The sequence below is a fragment of the Paramormyrops kingsleyae genome, chromosome 23 (genome assembly GCF_048594095.1).
Source record: "Paramormyrops kingsleyae isolate MSU_618 chromosome 23, PKINGS_0.4, whole genome shotgun sequence".
Taxonomy (NCBI): Eukaryota; Metazoa; Chordata; class Actinopteri; order Osteoglossiformes; family Mormyridae; genus Paramormyrops; species Paramormyrops kingsleyae.
This window is the reverse complement of record NC_132819.1, coordinates 9,297,804-9,318,919: the sequence shown is the minus strand read 5'-3', so window position 1 is coordinate 9,318,919 and position 21,116 is coordinate 9,297,804. Positions and strand designations below refer to the sequence as shown.

The following is a 21,116-nucleotide window of genomic DNA, read 5'->3' as shown; positions in this document are numbered from 1 at the left end:
AGCTGTCCGACTCATTTCTAACTCGCACTGTTTCAGGTGCCGAGGGCCCGTTTGGGTTCTGTCTTGTCTGAGCTCCCAGAAATGATGCCACACTTCCTGTCCTGGTGTGTCTACATGTGCGTGCCAGGAAGTGGTCGCTCATGCAGGAAGCTCATGCAGGAAGTTGCCCTATAGCCTGTGAGCTGCTTTGCTGCCTGTCACTCTGCTCCGCAGGTGAAGACGCCACCATGCCTGAGGCGAGCTCCCTCCACCTGACCCTGTACTCCCGCAGCCTCTGCTGCCATGTCCGCTCCGCCAGCACCAGCATCGTCCTCTACTACCTGGTAACTGTTTTGCGCCGCCGGTCGCTCTTCCTGCGGGGCTTCGACACGCTGCGCGCTGCTCAGACTCCACTGGCATGGCTCCCTCTCAGCCGCCCAGTCTCTGTCGCAGCACTGCCTGTTTCTGTGTTGCTTTTGCTTTTGATTTGTACACTATGTATAAATGAATAGAATTTAAAAGCAGCTTTGACATCAACAACCAGGCCTCTTGTCTCTGAGAGGGAGCGACGGCGGAGCATTTGTATGTCGTATTAAGCCAGAGAGAGAAACGTGAAGCGTTGGTTCCTCTTTTTATATAAATACACACTGTAACCAGAGAACCGGGCAGTAATGAGCTCAAAAGCAATTTCACACTTCTGATAATCTACCGAAACTGGTCTGTTAGCCTGCTTCTTCTTTTCTGTGTTATACATTTATACCAGTGCAGTGGGTATGTGTGCAGTTCTTATGATTTGGTTTAAATGGGCGTTGTTAGAATTCGAAGGATTGTCGGGCTCTTATTCTAAGCAACGGCTTTATTATGAAGTCCTAGCTAGACCCCGTACCTGCTTCGACATGTGCGTTCAGTGAAGCCATTCTGTGAAGCGCTGTTTCACTGAGTTGTTGGTTTTGTACTCATAGCCTTCCTGCTAGCTTTAATGAGTCTGCTCATTCTCCTCCAATACACCCCCCTCCCCCGCTGGCGTTTCCGGCCAGAGAAATGTCCTGGACTGGGTGTTGTTTTGCGTATCACATGATTCTCTGTAAAGGCTGGACATTGGACTGCATGCGGATCACAGAAAAGTGGCTGCTTCCGAGATGCTGGATGCACCACGTTGCTCCAGCAGACGACCCAAAATCATTTATAGCCTCGATTTGGCGTCTTAACAGGCTGATGTAGCTGTTTACTGTGTTTACTGGATCTCCTTTGACTACGGTGAAGTAAAGCGAAACAAAATGATTACACAACAGGAAATCGGCCATTTTGGCACTGAAGGCTGGGTTTGCACGCACTTTTAATTCCTGCTGTGCACCCTCGAGCAGCTGTGCCCCCCATCCCCCCCTGATATGTGCGTCATGCGATTATTTAGCAAGAAATGTGTTTGTGGGAGACCGGTAAAGATGAGTGATAGTGAGATGGTGGAAGATGGAGCGGTGTGATTGAGCTTCACACTGTGGGAGGCTCAGTGCCAGGTTATCTGCAATCGGTTCCCCCCCCCCACCCCCTCGCCAAAAGAAACCCTTTTAACATTGGTCCAAAAGGTCTGGAAATTGAGAAGACATGGGAAAGTCCAGTTGCCCAGAGTCCAGATGGTATGTTCTGGTTGAGTGGCTCGTCATCCTGTCTCTATGGCAGCTACAGTTGACGCTGGTAGGAATAGCTGAGTAAGAAGCAGATTTGTGAGGCTCCTTCGGACACATTCACGCTGGGGGAGTCGCCTGCATGTGCTGCTTCAGCTCCGCGTCTCACTCTCTCTGATCACTCTCTCCTCAGTTTAGCACCACTCTGTTTACCAGCAGCACACCTGCGTGACTCTCACTCCTCTCTGTACAAGTCTCTGTTTTATCACTCTCTCTCCCTTTATCTCCGTTTGTTTTTCTATCTCTCTGTTTAGTATTTTTACTCAATATCTCAGTCCAGCTCCACGCAGATCTGCCAAAATGAATTTCTTCCTTATTCTATTGACTGTAATACCTCCATTTGTGTGGGGTGCGCATGCTCATGTATCTCTGTGTGGCCTGCAGGGCTCCTCGCTGCTGGTTCTGGCCCTCATGGTGACCAGCCTCATCACAGGGAGGAACTTCTGTGGTCTCGTCGCCTCTGAGCAGCTCTCTCGGGGACAGCAGATCTGTAAGCCTCCTGTCCTGGTTCACACTCTCCTGCAGTGTTTACTGCAGAGATATGACATTCTCACATACTTTGTACCTTTACTGCAACTATGTGTTAAAAAAAAATCTCTATCACTTTTACTCTGTTGAAATACATGGCATAAAATGTTTCTAAGGAAACTTCAGTGAGATTTGAAAATCATGTGGAAGTTCCAGATGGCATATGGCAGCTCTCTTCTCTGCTCTCTCTTCAGTTGACGTCACCTCCAACATGCTCCTGCTGGTCATGATGACCTTCTCCAGCATCTTTGCCTTGGTTGGCCTGTGCAAAGTGGGTGTCTCCTGTTTGGTGACCGGACGATTGTTTTAAACAGACTTCTGGGTCTCTCTCCCCCCACACCTCCCAAATTCCTCCCCAATACTCTGAGCACGTGTCCTATCACCCTGTACCACTATCCCTATCACTCTCTAGCACCCTCAATTACTCCTTATCACTCCTTAACACCCACTATCACCCCCACCACTCCCTATCACTCCCTGTCACCCCATCATCCCTATCACTCCATGTCTCATTACCCCACCTCAGGAGCTCATAGAGAAAGCCGGGCCGACATGTATATTATTTCCCGATTGATTTTCCTGGGCCTCCCTCTCAGTCAGACAGACTGTGCTCACAACACGCCTGGAAAAAAGCTGCCTTTCTGACGAGACCCTGCATGTATGAGACGCCTTTGGCTCCACCGTCCCACCACATCAATATTTGTTCAGTATTTCGAGATGTGCAAAAAGAGAACTTGTTTCAGTATTTATGACTGTGGTGGAACATAAAAAACCTTGCAGTCCTTCCAGGCAGTCAGGTTCCCCCCCCCCCAACGTCTGTCGTACACAGATGTACTTTTAAATTCTGCATAAGGAAAGTCAAATAAAGGCAGCCTGTGATCTCTGTCCTGGCTGCCAGCAGCGTGTTTGTGTGCGCGAGAGCGGATGTGTGTGTCGGTGATTAAGAAAATGTAGACTGGGAGGCCGCTGTGTCCCCCCCCCCGCCCCCCTATCTCTCCTGAGTACGGCCACCAGCCCCGGTGGGGGCAGCTTGTATTCAGAATAGAGTGCCAGTGAGCCGGTTTCAGCCGGTAGAGGTGGAGCCCAAAGGTTGGCCTGTCTTGCTTCAGTAACATCCTGCCTGCTCCAAAACATCCCTGCGTCTTTCCACACTGACGCTGCTCCCTGCCTGTCTCCTCTTTTCAGGGGAGTCCCCATCACATGGTCCCCCTGATCGTCCTCCTCTTCCTGGACTTGGGTCTCACTGTGATGTCCACGTTCAGTAGCTCCTGGGGGCTTCCAGGGACCCCCAGCTATGAAGAAAGTGAGAAGGTACAGCTTAGCCACCACCTGACTTCTGTCTTGCTCCAGTTCTTTCCCGCTGTTGTGTTGCTCCTCCGCTGGCCTCTGTCTCCCTGGGTGCCCTTGCTCAGCCACTCTGACCCCCATTCTTCTCTCACCTGCCCCCCCGCCCCACGCAGACCTACCTGACCACCCAGAGGGAGCTGGACCCCAGGATCGTGGCTCATTTCAGCCTGGCCTTCGGCGTCCTGTTTGTTCTCTACCTGCTGATGAAGGTACACAGACTATGAGTCTCAAAGCACGTAGTGGCAGGACGTCGCGTAAACATGTCTGTGTTTAAACCCCCCCCCAAAGCCCCTGCAGTCTGCATTCAACAGCGCAGCCCCTGACTTTGGGTGGGGACGGGGATTCGGAAGCTGCTGCCCAGCAGAAACACCACATAAATGCCCCCCCCTCCATGGGTTGCGCGCATCTACAGATCCACAGACACACAGAGGATCCTTCAGCTCTCAGTACCAGCACCTCCTGCTCAGCTCACACACACATATAGGTCTGAGACTCGGACACAAGTGTGATCACCAGTCACTCGCACACACTGTTTTGCACACACTGCACATTGCTCAAATTCCACAAAAAGTGCCCCCCTCCCCCGACACGCGTCCATAAAGACCAAAAGACACTCTGCACTCACTCTCGCTGCCGTGATACTCTTGTGCCCTTGTCTGTTGCCTAAACACACCGTCAGTGGTTCTGAAGGCGCCTTCATACTAGACGGCCAAACCCAGCTATGTTGACTTTATTGAGCTGCTTATGCATGAAAGTCTCATGTCTGAGGAATCGCACCCGGATCCCCGTTTTACGAGCGGCTTGTTCATGTGAGGCACGGGGGTGTTGGGGTGGGATAGTGAGGGTCCTGTTCGCGGGGTTACGCAGCCCAGCTGGACGGAGGGGAGATGGGGCTTCACCGGGGGGGGTCCCTGGTGCAGGTGTTCCATTGCCATGCCGACCGCCTCCCCGTTCCTCTGCAGGTCTTCATGGTGAACACGCTTCTGCGCTGCTACTTCGTCATGAAGGCCGAAGCTCAGGAGAGACCCGTGTGCGAGAAGAGCGTCCTGGTGAGTCCTTGCACACCGGGTCACCGCGCCCCTTCACTTTTTGCCCATGAATGTATTTAGTTTCTATAATTTATTCTAAAATTCTCGCTGAGGAATTTTATTTAAAACTTTGTTTGCCATACTAAGCACAAACGCGGTGGAAAATAAACGTCCCTGCGCATTTATACCTCTATCTCGGAAAATATCCGACACACTTCCTGTGTGTACTCTGGTTTCTCATCACATGCGTGGCAGTGCTAGCGGTGTGTGACTTCACCGGCGCCGCCCTGCTGGCAGAGGCAAGGCAGAGAACACACAGGCCGGTGGTCACGCGATTTCACTTCCCCCCCCAGGTGGACCTGCCCTCTTATGAAGAGGCCCTGAAGTTGCCCTCCAAGGACCCGGCTCTGGCTGTCCTGGGGCCCTAGGGGCCTGCACCCTCCCACGCCAGCCGCTGTACACCTGCACCCGGCCGCAGCCCCCGAGTGACTGCGCCCACCACAGCTGCCACCACTGCTTTCTCTTGCAGCTTTCTCCCTTCGCAGAGCGCAGATGGTGCAGACGCAGATGCTGGCTTTAGTGTTGGCTTTAAAAAAATTTGATTATAGAGGCACCATTTGTTTTTGTTTTTTTAAGTAAGGGGAGAAGCTTTTTGTATGTTGCTTTGTGCTCTATTTTTTAAGCAGAAAGCACACATATATATTGTTGTATCATTTTTGCAAACCTTAAACTGCAGTTTGAATTGAAGCTAAAGGATGCAAAAAAAAGGGAGGGAGAGAGAGAGAAAGAGGGACAGGAAGGACAGATATGGGGAGAGAGAGAGAAAGCGAGCTGCTGAGTGAGTGTACTGCCTGCATTCTGCTGCACTTAAAGGCCTGAATTCCCGTAATAAACATCATGAAAGTGTCGTGTGCTTCTGCGTCATGTTTCTGTTGCCTACAGGTAGAGGAGTATTTGTTGCTTAGCGCCGCGAGGAATTTAATTGGTTTAATTGGCTCTAGCTGCCTTTGTCTGCACACCTTCCCTATCTGCCATGCTGGGGTGTAGCTCGGATGGATACAGTGCCCCCCCCCCACGGGCGGTGACCCTAGGCACCCCTGGTGCCCCGGCCGCATTCCTGTGGCAGTTCCGGGCGTGGGCCAACTCTGCGGGGCCAATCTGAGGGGCCCCGGCCGGCCGCACAGATGCATCTCTGTCAGAGGGATGGGCGAGGGGGCCCGTCTGAATGGGGGGCTTTCAGAAAGCGGCCCGGGGGGGGGGGAGGAGGGATCACGCTCCAGCACCTGAGGAAACACAAATACATTTACAGTCAAACGCTCCTATACAGACAGTGAAACATGCCGATTCACATGCACATTTACGGATTACTGTTATAAACTGACACACTGAAACACGCCGTTTCACACAGATATTTACTGTTACACACAGTTACATGCATTAAAACACACATAGTACACACACTGAGACAGGTACATACATGTACAGTCACACCCTAAAACACATTTGCATGTACAGTCACGCTGAAACACAGCGATGCACATGTGACTGCATGCACAGACACCTGCAGGGGCCATTGTGTGTCTGTGGGTTAGGATGGTGATGGTGGCCCTTCGGTGACGCCTAATCCTGGCTGACCCGGCACCCTGACCCTAACGCTGATCAAAAAGCCTCTAATCAATAAATATAAGTCAACATATCCAGCAGTGATTATTAATATACCCCTGATTGATTGGATGGATGGATGGATGGATATTTTCCACCCTTCCTCACTAAAAGCTATTTTTTGAAAATAATAAATGCACCTCAAAACTATTTATCCAGGAATCGGGCAGAGACTCCAGCAGAGGATCAGTACCTGCACTTCTGGATTCATCTTCCCCTAAAACAAACTAGAGCAGACAAGTGCTGGAAGGCGACAGCAGTATTGCCCGCGAGGGAACGGACCGCGTGAGAGAGGCGTAGGGAGACGGAGCGGGAGAACGGGGACTGCAGACTCATGAGCACGCACACAAACACGCGCACGCACACAAAAAAACACACAGATATTCATAATCAGGTGGTTTGTGGGAGGACATCCAGAGTGACTGAGACGGTGATATACGGCCATGAAGCACCTAGATGTGGGTGTGATGTGGAAGAGGCCTGCCAGCCCTCCGGAGCCTTCTGTGGAGCTTATCTGATCTGTTACTCTCGTTTCCCTAATCTCTGCTTGCACCCCCTCAGCACCGAGACACATCCTTCCTTGGCTGCCAGTGACCCCTCCCTCCTCAAAATAAATGTGTAACAGTTTGAAAAGGGAAGATGCGGGAAAAAAGAGGAATTCATCACTGTTTATTTGAACAACACCCAATTCCAGCCACAATCCCGTCCTTCCAGAAAAGTTGGGAACACAAGGCACCCCCGGCCCCGACACCCCCCTTCCCCACACCTAAAGCCCGTCCCCTGGGCTGCATGAAGGTGTGTTTGTTCTTGCTCCCCTTTTCTGAGATTCTTCCAGGTTCCCGGGCCGGTATTTCCTCTCCTCACATGCGGCTGTGTGTGTGTGTGTGTGTTTTAAGGCATTGCTGTTGATAACCTTGTTCTCACTCCCCACGCCTCTCAGTCCTCCTCCTGTCGTGCTCTGGCTTCTCTCTTGCTCACTTCTCCGTCGTTCCTGCCCGCCTGAGCCATGACGGCCCGTCTGCCCTTATGCGCGTCCCTGCTGCTCCTCTGCCTCCTCAGAGCCCACGCCAGTCTGGAGCTCCGCCACGCTGCTGCCATGGGTAAGACTGCACCTGGGCATGGTGGGGAGGCGCGGCGGGGAGTCCCGGTGAGGAGGCGCGGTGGGGAGGCATGCCGCTGCCCCTCCAGGCGTGCCCCGCTGCCGGCTCCTGTGGATTGGGGGTTCAAGCGCTGAGTAGAAATCCGGGGGGACACAGATATTACGAGGGATACGGGAATTGACCTCCTCACCCTGCTCCGTCAGGGAGAACCTGCTTACTGGTTCATGGTCACCAGTCCCGGGATACACGGAACTTCTGCTGGTTGCAAGGTTGTTTCAGGTCCCAAGTGAGACTTGGTGATCTAAGCGGGATTTGGGTGTCCGGAGCAGCTCCTGTCTGACTCTGTGTTTTTAAATCCATCACTTAGTCAGCAGATATTCTATGACTTTTTCCAGCTTTCCTCTGTACTTTAATGCCGTCTGAGACCTGAAAGAGGCGAATTCTCCCTATAGGAAAATCAGAAGCTGGTATAAGCATGTCAGGGCTGGCAAGGGAAGACAGTTTTGCTGCTGGAAAATGTTCTGCTCATGAATGGATAAGGTCAGCATCTGACGAGGGGCTCGGACGCTGTGTCATCGCTGCTCTGAGCCTCCTGCACGTTCGGCGCAGCTCAGGGCTGAACGATGCTCTTGGGTGAGGTGCTGAAATACCTTTGCAGTTGTGATTAAAGGCTACATTGGCTCTGCTCTGCTCTGCTGAATAATGTCTCTCTAGGAGAGAACAAATGTTGTCGTCTAACTGTGGACTTTAAAAACTGTGGCAGTTTTTTTTCCCCCAGTCTCTTATTATGCAGTTGCATCACTCTCAGCATTGTCATTATTGTACCCAAATGTCAGCATAATTACTGTGCCTTTTCAGCATTTGCAGACCCTGTGTCACTTGTTCTCCTGCCTGACGTGACGCCTGCAGCTCTCTCTCTATCAAACATGGCTCCTCTCTTCCTGCTTGGAGCTGTGCTGCAGTTCCCTGCTGTCATACTCACAGACTGCTGGAGCAGGTTCACTTTTTGTCTGAGAACATTTTTTTAAATTCTGCATGAAATGAAAGAAACAAAGAAACGTCTAGCTGATCCTTCCAGGATCTGGTCAGAGTGCCGGCCGATGAGGTGACTGCCTGCTTTGGTGCGGAATGCGCAAGAATATCACAGGGGACCAAGATAAATGTTAAAGGCCCCCTGGGGCCCTGCAGTGTGCGTGTGTGTGCAGGAGGGGGCAGCATTGGGCTGGAGCACCATGCAGCCTAACAGGGACTGAGTCTAACTCCAACAGAGAGGGACTGCTGGGCAGTGTCAACGTCGTAGGTTTGGTTTCAGCACCGGCAGGGACCAAATCCGCCCCCCTAAACAGGCACAGCAGTCCCACAATATCAATCGGGATGCAGCCGTCCATTCCCAAATCTATGCCCTTGGCCAGTGTTTATCTAGCATATCTCCAGTGGGTCAGGCTGTGATTCCTGAGCGCTCTTGTGTGCCTGTGTAGTTTTACAATCAGCACTCGTTAACGTCTCTTGTGGCCCTTCAGTCTGAGAGCAAGGACTTCAAGGATGCTATGCAGGTTCATGTTGCTGTTTACAAAGATGTCAGATGTCCAAGCAGGTTCTATGACAGACAATCATCTCATGCATTTCTCTGTGTTTCTATCTCTGCACAGCCGCGGGCCTGTGTCAGACGCGGCCCACCGACCTGGTGTTCATCGTGGACAGCTCTCGCAGCGTGCGGCCCTCAGAGTTCGAGCAGGTCAAGGTCTTCCTGACGAAAGTCATCGACGGCCTGACTGTGGGGCCTAATGCCACCCGCGTGGGCGTCGTCAACTACGCCAGCCGCGTGAAGAACGAGGTGTCGCTGAAGACGTACCGCACCAAGGCGGCCCTGGTGAAGGCCGTAAAACGCATCGAGCCGCTGTCTTCGGGCACCATGACGGGCCTGGCCATCCAGTTTGCCCTTAACGTGGCTTTCAGTGAGGGAGAGGGGGCCCGCCTTCACTCGCCAGAGATCAGCAAGGTGGGGCGACAGCTTTTCCTCAGGGGCCACTGGAGGGGTACTGACAGCTGATGCGGGTGATATTTTGAGTTCAGCTTTCCTATGCATTTCCACACACACTACACACAGACACACGCGCACCCTACTGGACAATAGCAGTACTGCACAAGGATGACACCATCCATCAAGCTGCCATACCAACAAACCCAGACATTAAGTCCAGTAACACTATTAATCTACAGTCTCTTGCCCACCCCCCCCCCCCACATCCCCGCTGCCCTGGTGCCGCCCTCACAGGTGGTCATCATCGTGACGGATGGGCGCCCCCAGGACAACGTGCGCGATGTGGCGACCCGGGCACGGGAGGCTGGCATCGAGCTGTTCGCCATCGGCGTGGGTCGCGTGGACATGAACACGCTGAGGCAGATTGCCAGCGAGCCCCTGGAGGAGCACGTGGACTACGTGGAGAGCTACAGCGTCATCGAGAAGCTCACCAAGAAGTTCCAGGAGGCATTCTGTGGTGAGTTGGGGGGGGGGGGGGGGCAGAGGGAGGAAGGGCGGGGTGGATAGAAGTTGATGAAACATACAACATGAGAGCGCCCTCTAGAGGAGAGGAGAGGTACTGGGGGCTGGTGGTGGATTAAGAGACGCGACCTGACAGAAGAAGCTACTTTATCGGGCAGCAAGTTTACTGCAAGTTTAACCACGTTATTCACAGTCAGTGTAGGCATGTTTTTGGTTGAGTGAAATATTAATGTATGTTACATTTTTACAAAATATTGGGTAGGCACATGCTTCTGCCTAAATTCATTGGCACAACGCCATTGGTGGGTGGAATCATGCTAGAAGCCTGATGACTTGTCTGTGTGTGTGTGTGTGTGTGTGTGTGTGTGTGTGTGTGTGTGTGTGTGAGTCTGCCCTCCCCAACACCAACGGCAGAGTCTTCCTCACATAACTCAGCCTCAGTCATAGTGCCCCCCAGGGCTGGCAGAGCTCCCCTCAACTGAGGCACCTGTCATTCTCCGGAGGAGGGGGGCTGGGGGGGCAAGCTGATCAGAGAGAGATTTTCCAGATACAGGTCATCTTTGCTGCAGTGTCATGTTTCCTTCACCCATGGGGTGTATGGGGGCAGTTGAAAGCTGATTGGCCTGCAGTGTGCCCCCTTCCTTGTCACTCACCAATTCAAAACATATCATTGGCTAATGATAAGGTTCGCTGATCTGTATGAATTAATAACCCCTCTTATGCCCCCCCCCCACCTTAAAAAATCCTAGAATGACCTGTGCTTCACCTCCTTCTAAACAAAGAGTTGTGACTAGACCAGACATTACCCTATCTGTGTGTTTCATAGATGGGCACTATTTGAAATACTTATTCTTGAAATATGCTGTTAAATGTCATTGTTGTTATCGTGCAATAAAGCATAAACAGACTCAACTAAAGTTATAAATTCAACTGTAAAAAAATGCATGATCTTATCACATATTCCAGTATGTATTTCAATGTGGCCCATTGCTGTTCATTTTAATGATCCACTGCCAGAATGCAAGTAAAATACAAGAGTCACACTGTCATTAATACATCAAAAGATTTATGGATTTACAAGTCAAAGATTATGGATTTATGAACTAAACAAAGTGGATCCTTAAAATAACCCCTAGTTCTTCTTCATCTCTGTTCTGTGACTGATATAGTTTTATTTTCTCTCCCTTAACTCTGCCCCAATCGTTGCCCTCTGTGTCTGCGTATGCCTGCACACACCTGCGCACGTCTGCATGGGCCTGCGCAGTGTCTGATCTGTGCGCGACAGGGGACCATGACTGTGAACAGGTATGCATCAGTGTACCTGGCTCGTACAAGTGTGCCTGCAACGAGGGATTCACACTTATGGAGGATGGCAGGTCATGCAATGGTGAGTCGGACATGCTGGACAAGTGCAGGCGACTGTGGTCATTTAATCTGAAAGAGAGGGATAGACATGGGGGTAACTCAGAAGTTTAATGCCAGGCTGACTGGCTTTCACCTGCCACACCTATAACCAAACCACTCCATGCCAAGGGCGTCGTTAGGTCCAATCAGTGGGGGCCTGTAGCCCCCTGTACTTTAAGCCTACCCCCACGTATTTAGCTCCGATGCCAGTCTTCCTTCAACAAAAACTAAAGTCAAGCCCCAGGTAAACTTGATTTTTTTCAATAGCTAGACACACCCTATGCTCCATGCTCTGGTATGTAGGAGCATGTGATCTCTCCCAGCCTGTCATATTCTTCTTTCTCAACAGCCTGCAGCAGTGCAGCAACCGACGTGGTCTTTATGATCGACGGCTCAAAAAGCGTGCGTCCCGAGAACTTCGAACTGGTCAAGAAGTTCATCAACCAGATCGTGGACAAGCTGGATGTGTCGGAGAACAAGGCGCATGTGGGCCTGGTGCAGTACTCCAGCGCCGTGCGCCAGGAGTTCCCACTTGGCCTCCACAACAACAAGAAGGACGTGAAGGAGGCTGTGAAGAAGATGGACTATATGGAGCGTGGCACCATGACGGGCCAAGCCCTGCGATTCCTGATGGACAGCAGCTTTACTCCCAACCAAGGCTCCCGGCCAGGTGTCGCCAAGGTGGGAATCGTTTTCACCGACGGGCGCTCGCAGGACTACATCGGAGATGCCGCCAAGAAGGCCAAGGAGCTGGGTGAGTGACAGCGGCCGTCATGCCAACTGGACAACTGCTGCTTCAAGCTAGCAGCTTTATTCTCGAACGTTGTAGTGAAACTGGTTAAAATGGTCCGTGTAAATTGTGACGTGTATAAATCCAGGTCTAAAAATGTACGCCGTGGGTGTTGGGAACGCGGTGGAGGATGAGCTGAGGGAGATCGCATCAGAGCCCATCAAAGATCACTACTTCTACACTGCCGACTTCAAGACCATGAACCAGATTGCCAAGAAGCTGCACGTGAACATCTGTGAAGGTGAGGGAGCAGCAAAGGCCTTCACACACACACACACACACACGCTGCTTCACACACACAAGCGCTGCTTCATACAAACAAGTGCTGCTTCACAAAATTTTTCTTTCTGTCTTGATTCTTTCAGAGGAGAACCCCTGTGAATGTGACTCAATCGTCAGCTTCCAGAAAAAAGTAGAAAATGCCATACAGGCATTAACAAAAAAATATATCCTTTTCTAAAGCTTTATGCACAACTTACAGCAGTACATAGTACCTGTGTGATGAGGAAAGCAAAAGTGGAATAGAAAAGATATTTTCAATAGACAAGTACTTTCAATGGTAATGCATCAGTATCAACCAAAGTATCAAAAATCTAGTAGGAGAAGACAGTAGCAGGAGGAGGAAGGGCTGAGATCTAAAGAGTGAAGTAGGATGACTAGCACAATGAGGATTGCCCATTGTGTTATGTGTGATGGGCAATTGTGATAGGGAGTCTGTGCATTCCAATGTTTCCTTGACGACAGTATCACTGGAGAGTGTAACGAAGAGGATTGCAGCACTGGAGAACAAGATTGTCTGAGCGGTGTTCCTCCATCCAGACTCTCTTCTGACCCCTCCCATTCTCTTCTTATTTGTAAACAACATACCGTAAAATATTAAAGAGAAGCATGAATTTACCCTGATTCTGCACCAGCACCCATCCGCCCATCCCCATCCATCTCTGCCCTCCGTCTGTCTCGCTAAGGAAGTAGCTTGGCCAAGATATTTAGAGGTTATCAGAGATACAGTTCACGAGTATGTTTACAGTGAAAACCAGGATATAATCATGAGGTCATCACCTTCAGCATCACCCATGGTAGCTATGGCAACACCCCTTGTCTATATAACTCCATGCATCTGTGCAAGCTGGTCACCAGGGGTAAAGCACACTGTCCACTGGCGTTTCTTCAGCTGGGTGCTCAGAGCCCACATGTGCATTAAGCAAACCCAAAATGTGAGGTGGGTCTCAAATTTTTCTGCGTCTTCATCTGTACTCCTTTCAGTTTCTACTTTCTCTCCATCGCAAAGCCCTTATTTTATATGAATTATATACGAAACTAATTGAATATAAGATGTGACCTCACAACTATATGTCTTTTTTTTAAAGTTACATAGCACAGGCAAGCAGTGCAGTGCCGCAGTGTAGAGGGAGAGATGCAGTTTCTGCGTGAGACTTTTCGGTCCTGACGCCACACACTGCCAGGCGTATGCTACAGAGTCACAGCCAGTGACTTTTTTTGGGGGGGGGAGATGATGTAATTGACCTGTATTGTGACCCAAAAAGAAAGACAAGACACAGGTAAGGAGAACATTGTAGAAACATGTTTTCATGTTAGCAGATCTCTGCATAAACACCACAACACGTGACAACAAGTAAATAAAAACATGGAGGTACGACCAACCAGAGGATCAGAAATGGTTTGCCTGTGTGGTGGAAGATTGAAATAAAACTAAAACATTAATGCCAGAAATTAAAAATAGAAAGACTGAAAATAAAGACTGATTACTTGTGTAATGTGTGTATTAATTCTAATAGCTTGTCAAAATGAACATTGTGGACTAGAATTGGTATTCTTTCGTAACACCCACGTTTTCATCAATATAACTATTCTCAAGCGGACTTGATAAAAACTAAAAAGGTTTTCTCCCAAAACGTAATGATGTAACGTCTACGCACCTGCGGCAGCGCTTAGGCAATGTATAACGAGAAGTCTAATAAAACAATATTCTAACTGCACACAGACAAATTCGGCCTTTCAACACGATGCGTTTTATAAAATGTATTTTATTCCCAATCATTACCTAATAAAGCACAAACTAACTAAATGATAACACACAGGTGATTTCCTAATACTTGGACATGATTACGTGATGGAGGGGGTTCCCTAGATCGGCTGTCCGCGCATGCGCCACCTTCCCGGAAATGCCTGCACTCTTCTGTGCTCTTCCGTAAAGCGGCGCCGGCTCCCGTCGTGACACTGAGCAGCGAGACGCCGCGCGCAGCTCCGCACACCCACCCACACCGGCAGCGTCATGACGGTCGCTCGGCTTTAGCTCCACGGAGACAATCGCCCTTTTCATTTAGTGTCGATCGAGAGGCAACAGTACGGGTTCAGCGCCGTCTTTGGTCGCTATGTTCGTTATCGCCATATCCCGAACGGCGTCTCTTGGACTTTCTCCTAATTACACTATAGCTTCGCCTGGAAGCCGGCGGGCGCCTGAGCCCAACTCCAGCTCTTAGACCCGAAACATCAGATCAGCCTGAACTAGGACACCGGCGACACAGGAGCGCTGCTGTGATGCTGGACATGATGCCGGCGACGGCGTCGGGCTGTGTGAGCGAAGCGAGCCGCCAGGAACCGGGGGACGTGCACCGGGAGGCGGTGGCCGTGCCGAGCTCCGGCAGACTGGCGAGTCTGTGCAGCAGGGACGAGAAGGAGCGAGCGGCGGCGCTGGAGGCGCTGAGCCGTGGCGTGCTGTCCTCGGCGAGCCCCGGTGCGGACGGCGAGCCGGGGCTCCAGCGGGACACCCTGCTCCACCTCCTTCGGGTGTCCAGGACGTGCCCCTTGCTGGACATCAGGGAGAGAGCGGCGGAGTTGCTGCGGATGGCGCAGGTACCGGCGGGGAGCGCTCCGGTCCGCCTTAAAATCCGGCCATTGGAAGCCCCTCAGCTATTTTAACTAAAAAAACTAGTCGGGTTAATTAACCTCAGAAAGTTAAACACCAACCCCGTCTGTAATTATGTGGGAGTCGCCAAACGAATCGCATTATTAGTGTGTTCGTAGTTAATTAATTTAAACGTGCAGCCGAGGGAGGGACTGGCAGATCTTCGCGGGCGGCGGCATCTAAACGGGCAGCGGGTCTGTAGCCGCGTACCGAAGGTTAGTCACCCGGATATAATGAAGCCCATCCCGGGGGGCGTGATGGCAGCGCCGCTGCCGGCGTTTCGCCCGGAGCTCAATTAAACGGGGCGGAAAATGGAGGATCAGTGAGTCACGGTGACCGGGCTGACCCGTCTGTCCGCCGGCGGATTGCCTGCAGGTTACATCAGAAAGGCAGGCGCCTCCGGCTTGGACATGATGCAACACGGGGCGGCTCTTTCGGGAGGTGGGGAGCGGCCGTGTGGACTCCGTCCCGGCCGGCCCCTACGCCCCTTTTGACGCGGTTATATCGGGGTCCTAAGGCTCAGGTGCGATACGCGACTTAACGCACATTCATGTGCACCTTTCAGCAGCGACCGAAGGAGAATATTCATCATCATTTAGTACAATTAGTATCGGTGTGTGCACCGTTGAAATAAAGTTACTGTGGGATTAACGTTTGCTCTATGTGCAATATGCATGGGACAGTTGGCATGACTGATATTGTGACGGGTGTGAGGTAGATATGTGGTTCTCATAGGCAAATGGCACCATCAAGAAAATCTGAGATTACATACGGTGTTTTGAATGTGGCGGTGAACATCTTCTTATTGGGCATGATTTGCGTTGTTTTATGTTCCAGGCCCGTGGTGTTGAGGTGCCTCAGGCTCTGGTTACAGGACCCAGCGCCTTTATCCCTGCTGAGGAGGTCTGTCTGTCTGTAAATCTGCTCATACCTGTGCATTAACATTAGGTGGCACTGTATGGCTGTGAGTGTGTCTGCACATTATCATTGCCTTTGTGGATGGTGATGTTTTATTGACCTTTAGTTAAATTCCATTACCTGTGTCCTAAAGTCTACACTTCTTTGTAAAATGTTCGCATTTGCTAAAATGTAAAACATGCCTGACCCCCTCCCCCCCAATCCTGGTCAGATCCTGCAGGAACTTGGTGGGCTGCCAGACCTGGTGGAGGCCTTCCTGTCCACGGGGCGCGTTGACCACGTCACCATGGTGATGGCACTGCACCCCTCCTACCTGCGCTGCTTCCTGCGTACCCAGCAGGCTTTGCTGCAGCTGGACGGACCCCTGCCCTGCCACTGGAGGCACTACATCGTCGTCATGGTGAGAGTGCCACTCGCTGGGCACATTTCTGCTGCTTTCTGCCCCTGGGGGTGTTGATCCAGCGTCCTTGCGGGTTTTCTCTCCACAAGTTACTGTGTCGGCTTCTCCCCAGCTGTGGATCGGTCATCTTGGTGTGCCTAAGTTTTTCTGGCGTTGCTCTTCTGCTGTCTGCTGGGGCAGACATAGAAGATATTAGGGAGTGTAACAGAAAGCTGAGGCCACGGAAACCCCCGTCTCCTTTGGCTGACCGCCGCCTGGCCGGCGCGGGTGCTGCTTGCGGTGGCCTCTCTGCTCCGGTCGGCTGCTGGGGAGGGACTTTCCTTCACTGGCAGCTGTGGTTTGGGTTTGCTGTGTATTCTCTCTCTCTCTCTCTCTCTCACACACACACACACAGCGCCTGCTTTGCCTGCCATTTCACAGGAGTGTGACGCAAACACGTGAAAGACTTTAATTTGAATTTAATGAGTAAACAATGTGTATTGCTAACCTAGGCGGCTGTGTAGTTTTGGATGTGAGGGTATCCTTGTAGGAATCCCTGGTTGCCGCGGTAACAGTCCTGTGGTTATGCGATGCAGTATTGATACACATGTAATGGTCATGCACCTCTGTGTAGCTCTCTGTTGTGATGAGGTTCCATCCAGATGATCGAAAGGCATCTGCTATCCCTGAGATTAATCTGTATTATGGAGGGGTGGGTGGGTGGGATCGCAGGACCTCATGCCTGCGAGCCTCGTTTCTCAGTCCTCCGTGTCTCCGCAGGCCTCGGCTCGCCACCGGTGCTCGTACCTGGTGCAGCTGCACAGTGACGCCTTCCTGCAGGCGGGGGGGGACGAGCGCTGGCTGCAGGGGCTGCACTGTGTGCCCACCAAGCTGCGGCACCTCAACCTGCTGAACAAGCTTCTGGCCCACAGGCCCTGGCTGCTGGCCCAGGAGCACATCGCGGTGAGCGGGCAGCCCCAGCGCACCCCACCCCCTCACCGCTCGACTCGCATTATAACCACATCGTTTCTGATATTTTTAAAGTATATTACCTGTTGAGCTCAGCATACCAAGGCTAGTTATGTTTGAAGACGGGTCCCTGATGTTATGATGGATTCACGATGGATCCACCAGCACTGGGCCGAATCAACACTGCCAAGCTGCCCATTTGCACTGCAGTGTTCCTGTTTGCACTGTCCCGCATCGCTGTGTACCTGCATTACTTGCACTGTCATTGTTCTTGTGTCAGGATCTGAAATGAACGTTTTGTCTCACCTGCCGAGGTGACAATCCACCGGCCAAGCCTACTTTTTTTACTGGCCAAAATAATAATTGCCTGTTTGTGTTACATATACATTTGTTTTCATCTTAAAGGTTGACTAACTCCTTGTAAATATCGCCACATCACTGGCAGCGGACTGCCAACAAGTGATAATTATCTGCATCCTGTGAAGACCAGCCCCTTCTCTGCCTCTGATTGGCTTTTTTTTGTTTGGCTAAGGTTATTGTCAGATGGTTGGTTAGATTAGGCTTAGATGAAAAATGCCAGAGGCAATCAGAGGCAGGCTAGTGGTGGGACTTCACAGGGTGTGTGTGTGTTAGCGCGGGCATGAGAAACTGACGGAGAATAGAAGCCAAATGCCCGTAGATCAAATGCAGCAGAGACTCAGGACAAACATTTCCCCGCCAGTGTGGCAGTCAGTCTTCTGGGATTTACTCACCAAACTGAATCTGCCTGCATTTGGTGCCTGGCAGCAGAGCTGGAAAGTTCAGGTCCAGAAAGTACGATTCCAGACCAAGGTTTTTATTTCAGCCAATCAACTTTCTGGACCTGAACTTTCCACCACTGCCTGGTGGGCATTACTTTAGGACCCTGACTAATTGTCTGCTTGTCCTGGCTGTTTGTTGCTCTGTCACAGTTCAGTTTCGTTTCGTGTGTGTGAAATCTGACAGTGACTTCACGTTTCCTGGAATCTGACAAAGCTGAAATCCACCCCCAGGACTTGGTCTGTCCCACCAGTGAGCAGCGCTGGTCACTGGCAGAGCTCATTCACGCAGTGGTCATCCTGGTCCATGCCCACTCGCTGTCCTCGTTCGTCTGGGGCTGTGGCATCAACCCTGAGCTCGACCACGTTGGGGGACACACTTTCCGGCCGCCCTCCCCCTCTGCCCACGTCTCCCGCAGCCCTGCACACGAAGCTGCCACTGAGCACCAGGGGGTGAGTCTGGCGCCCGGGGTTGGGCCTGGCCTTCGTGCCCGTGGTCCGGCGGGAGGCTGAGCTGGGCGTGTCTGTACTCTGGTTCCCAGGGGACCAACGGTGAGCATGAGGTGGAGCTGCTGATGCAGAGAATGCAGCTTCTACAGCGGCAGCAGGAGCAGGAGGAGTTCAGCCCGGAGGAGATGGTGACTCGCTTCGAGAGAGAGCGGAGCGAGAGGCTGCTGGGTCAGCTGAGCGGTGTGTGCCGTGCTGGGGGGGGGGCGACTGTGGGGCTCAGGAGCTTTAGTGTCGTTTGTACAGTGAAAGGCTGGTGTACGCACCTCCCTGTAGACTTCAGCTTTATATAACTATGAGCAGATGGCAAATATGAGCAAGAACAGTAACATGCATATAATGTCATAACATGCAAGTTGGAGCACAGAGTGCTGAGGTTAGAGTGGCAGTGTTACTCCCGGGTGTTGAAGTGCAGGTCCTGTAGCGCCTCCTGGAGGGGGGGAGGGGGAAAGCCCCAACCATCCTGCACAGTGACTTGTCGTTATGCATTGGGTACGATGCAGGGATTATTATTCATTTATTTGCTTAAATTCGTGCGTGCGTGTGTGTGTGGATGGGCCCTGACCTCCCATGTCCCGACCCCCCCCCCCCCCCCCCCCAGATGTGCCGTGCGCCCTCTCGGACAGTGTGTCCCGTTTTGTGGAGGATGCTGAATTTGCCTACCAGGACTTTGCCCCCCGCGGGGAGCAGGCCCCGCCCACACTCCGAGCACAGGTACGCTAGGGGCTTGGTGGGATGAGAGGCTGGCACCCCCGTGTAATGCCCACACCCATGTAATGCCCATCCGCATGTAATGCCCACCCGCGGCGCAAATGTTTACTTTGTGTCGTGTGTGAAACGCTGAAATGTGCAGGTTTTTTCGTGGGAGGATCACGGCTTCTCGCTGATGAACCGGCTGTACCCGGACATGGGCCAGTTGCTGGATGAGAAGTTCCAGGTGGTGTCCAGCCTGACCTATCGCACCATGGCCATGCACTGCGACGTGGACACTTCCATGCTCCGCAAGGCCGTCTGCAACTACATCCAGTGCGTCTTCGGCATCCGGTGGGTCCCTGCTCCGTGACACATCCCATCTGACTGCGGGTTTAACGATGATGTCATACTTTATAATCCATCACTATTAATGTCAATGATTCATTTAACATTAATTCTTTAGCTCGTTACGCTGCACCTATATTGACTGGTTAGGATTCCACCCAACACCCAGCTGAATATTCTATGGACTTTTACTGAATCCTCCCTCTGTGTCACCATATCTGTTCTTAGATCAGCTGCCCTGCTCACGATTATGCAGATTGATCATGGGATTTTTAATTAAAGCCACAAACACACCCAGTGTTTGTGACAGGGGGTCTGTAAGGCGTAAGATCTGAGACGCTTCTAGAAGGTTCTTTCGAGAGCACTGTCAGCCCAGCTGGCTCGTCGCCGACGCTGTCATCCTGTGTCGCTGTGCAGGTACGATGACTATGACTACGGTGACGTCAACCAGCTACTGGAGCTCCAGCTGAAGATCTACATCAAAACGGTGGCCTGTCACCCGGAGGAGACCTCGGCCCGCATGTACGCTGCCTTCTGGAGGTTCTTCCAGCACTCGGAGAAGGTGAGGCGCCTGCTGCACTCTGGCACCGTGTTTGCTCTGTCTCTCCTGTTGCAGCAAGAGCAGTTAAACTCACCAAAAACCACACAGCTGCCTGCCGCAGTAACTGCAGGCACTCATGCGGCGCTGCTCTGAGTCAGAATGGTGTGGCAGCTTTTGCTATAATGAAAACTCTCCCTCTCTCATCACCTCCCCCCCCCCCCCCCCCCCCCCCTCTCTCATCACCTCCCCCCCCCCCCCCTCTCTCTCTCTCTCTCTCTCTCTCTCTCTCTCTCTCTCAACCAGGTGCACATTAACCTTCTTCTCCTGGAGGCACGCCTGCAGGCCGCCCTGCTCTATGCCCTCAGGGCCATCATGCGATACATGATGTGATCAGATGCCCCCCTCCCTGAGCCCCACCCATCCCAGCATCGCATATTATGAATGAGGGGGCAGCACCGCACTGCAGAAGTACACACTACACTGATTGGTGGGGGGGGGGGGGGCGCATACAGCTCTTGCACTACTGGGAATCGTAATACCAGGAGGAAGATTCTGAACTGGAAGTAATCTCTGAAATATACCCTGCTGGAAGGGCCGCCTTACTGTCCCCCCCCCCTGCCAGCTGTCACCACTTTCAGCTGCTGCTGTCAGAGTTACTTCCTCGCGGCCGTGAGCTGAATGGAGAACTATCACTCCGTTTACGCGTCGCTTCTGGCTTCCTGCCCACACTGTTACTGCCTTTGTTTTAAATATCTCTCTCAGTATTTATTTAATGTGTTCAGGGATCTTCGTCTCAGGGTGTCATGTGAACTCTTAAAATGTGAGAATGCCCCTTGACCTCCCGGTTTGGCCGCAGCCAGCAATGAGCCGAACTACTTAAGGCAACCGGCGTTTGTGGATGTTGGAGAGTTATCGAGGGGAAAAAAGTAACCTTGTTTTGCTATTTCTGTGAATCTGGTGATGATTTATTTTGTACAGACATTATTTTATTAAAAAGCAGCAGAATTGACCACTGTGT

General features: G+C 51.8%; 3 protein-coding genes across 3 annotated transcripts; all 3 read left to right on the top strand.

The window, feature by feature from the left end:
- Nucleotides 1-135: 135 nt before the first annotated feature.
- Nucleotides 136-5,471, top strand: laptm5 (lysosomal protein transmembrane 5). Its single transcript, XM_023803732.2, has 7 exons — nucleotides 136-323; nucleotides 2,046-2,151; nucleotides 2,384-2,460; nucleotides 3,375-3,500; nucleotides 3,650-3,745; nucleotides 4,499-4,585; nucleotides 4,918-5,471. Exons 1-7 carry the CDS (start codon nucleotides 141-143, stop codon nucleotides 4,990-4,992), a joined length of 750 nt encoding a protein of 249 aa, XP_023659500.2. The 5' UTR covers nucleotides 136-140; the 3' UTR covers nucleotides 4,993-5,471.
- A 1,632-nt stretch (nucleotides 5,472-7,103) lies between these two features.
- matn1 (matrilin 1) lies at nucleotides 7,104-12,920 on the top strand. Its single transcript, XM_072705998.1, has 8 exons — nucleotides 7,104-7,326; nucleotides 8,976-9,325; nucleotides 9,602-9,824; nucleotides 11,094-11,216; nucleotides 11,583-11,987; nucleotides 12,112-12,264; nucleotides 12,389-12,469; nucleotides 12,774-12,920. The coding sequence occupies exons 1-8, from the start codon at nucleotides 7,233-7,235 to the stop codon at nucleotides 12,821-12,823; spliced, it is 1,479 nt and encodes a 492-aa protein (XP_072562099.1). The 5' UTR covers nucleotides 7,104-7,232; the 3' UTR covers nucleotides 12,824-12,920.
- A 1,261-nt stretch (nucleotides 12,921-14,181) lies between these two features.
- On the top strand, nucleotides 14,182-21,107 carry sesn2 (sestrin 2). The gene is made up of 10 exons (XM_072705996.1): nucleotides 14,182-14,897; nucleotides 15,787-15,852; nucleotides 16,079-16,267; nucleotides 17,027-17,209; nucleotides 18,247-18,465; nucleotides 18,555-18,702; nucleotides 19,121-19,233; nucleotides 19,373-19,563; nucleotides 19,975-20,119; nucleotides 20,402-21,107. The coding sequence occupies exons 1-10, from the start codon at nucleotides 14,583-14,585 to the stop codon at nucleotides 20,486-20,488; spliced, it is 1,656 nt and encodes a 551-aa protein (XP_072562097.1). The 5' UTR covers nucleotides 14,182-14,582; the 3' UTR covers nucleotides 20,489-21,107.
- The last annotated feature ends 9 nt before the right edge of the window (nucleotides 21,108-21,116 follow it).

Bases quoted from the DNA above. Each gene is read 5' to 3' on its own strand.
- laptm5 (XM_023803732.2), top strand. From the start codon at position 141: ATGCAGGAAGCTCATGCAGGAAGTTGCCCTATAGCCTGTGAGCTGCTT. The intron at 2,152-2,383 runs GTAAGCCTCCTG...CTCTCTCTTCAG, and splicing joins CTCTCGGGGACAGCAGATCT to TTGACGTCACCTCCAACATG. The intron at 3,746-4,498 runs GTACACAGACTA...GTTCCTCTGCAG, and splicing joins TTCTCTACCTGCTGATGAAG to GTCTTCATGGTGAACACGCT.
- matn1 (XM_072705998.1), top strand. From the start codon at position 7,233: ATGACGGCCCGTCTGCCCTTATGCGCGTCCCTGCTGCTCCTCTGCCTC. The intron at 9,326-9,601 runs GTGGGGCGACAG...CCGCCCTCACAG, and splicing joins ACTCGCCAGAGATCAGCAAG to GTGGTCATCATCGTGACGGA. The intron at 12,265-12,388 runs GTGAGGGAGCAG...TGATTCTTTCAG, and splicing joins GCACGTGAACATCTGTGAAG to AGGAGAACCCCTGTGAATGT.
- sesn2 (XM_072705996.1), top strand. From the start codon at position 14,583: ATGCTGGACATGATGCCGGCGACGGCGTCGGGCTGTGTGAGCGAAGCG. The intron at 18,466-18,554 runs GTGAGTCTGGCG...TCTGGTTCCCAG, and splicing joins CTGCCACTGAGCACCAGGGG to GGGACCAACGGTGAGCATGA. The intron at 19,564-19,974 runs GTGGGTCCCTGC...GTCGCTGTGCAG, and splicing joins CAGTGCGTCTTCGGCATCCG to GTACGATGACTATGACTACG.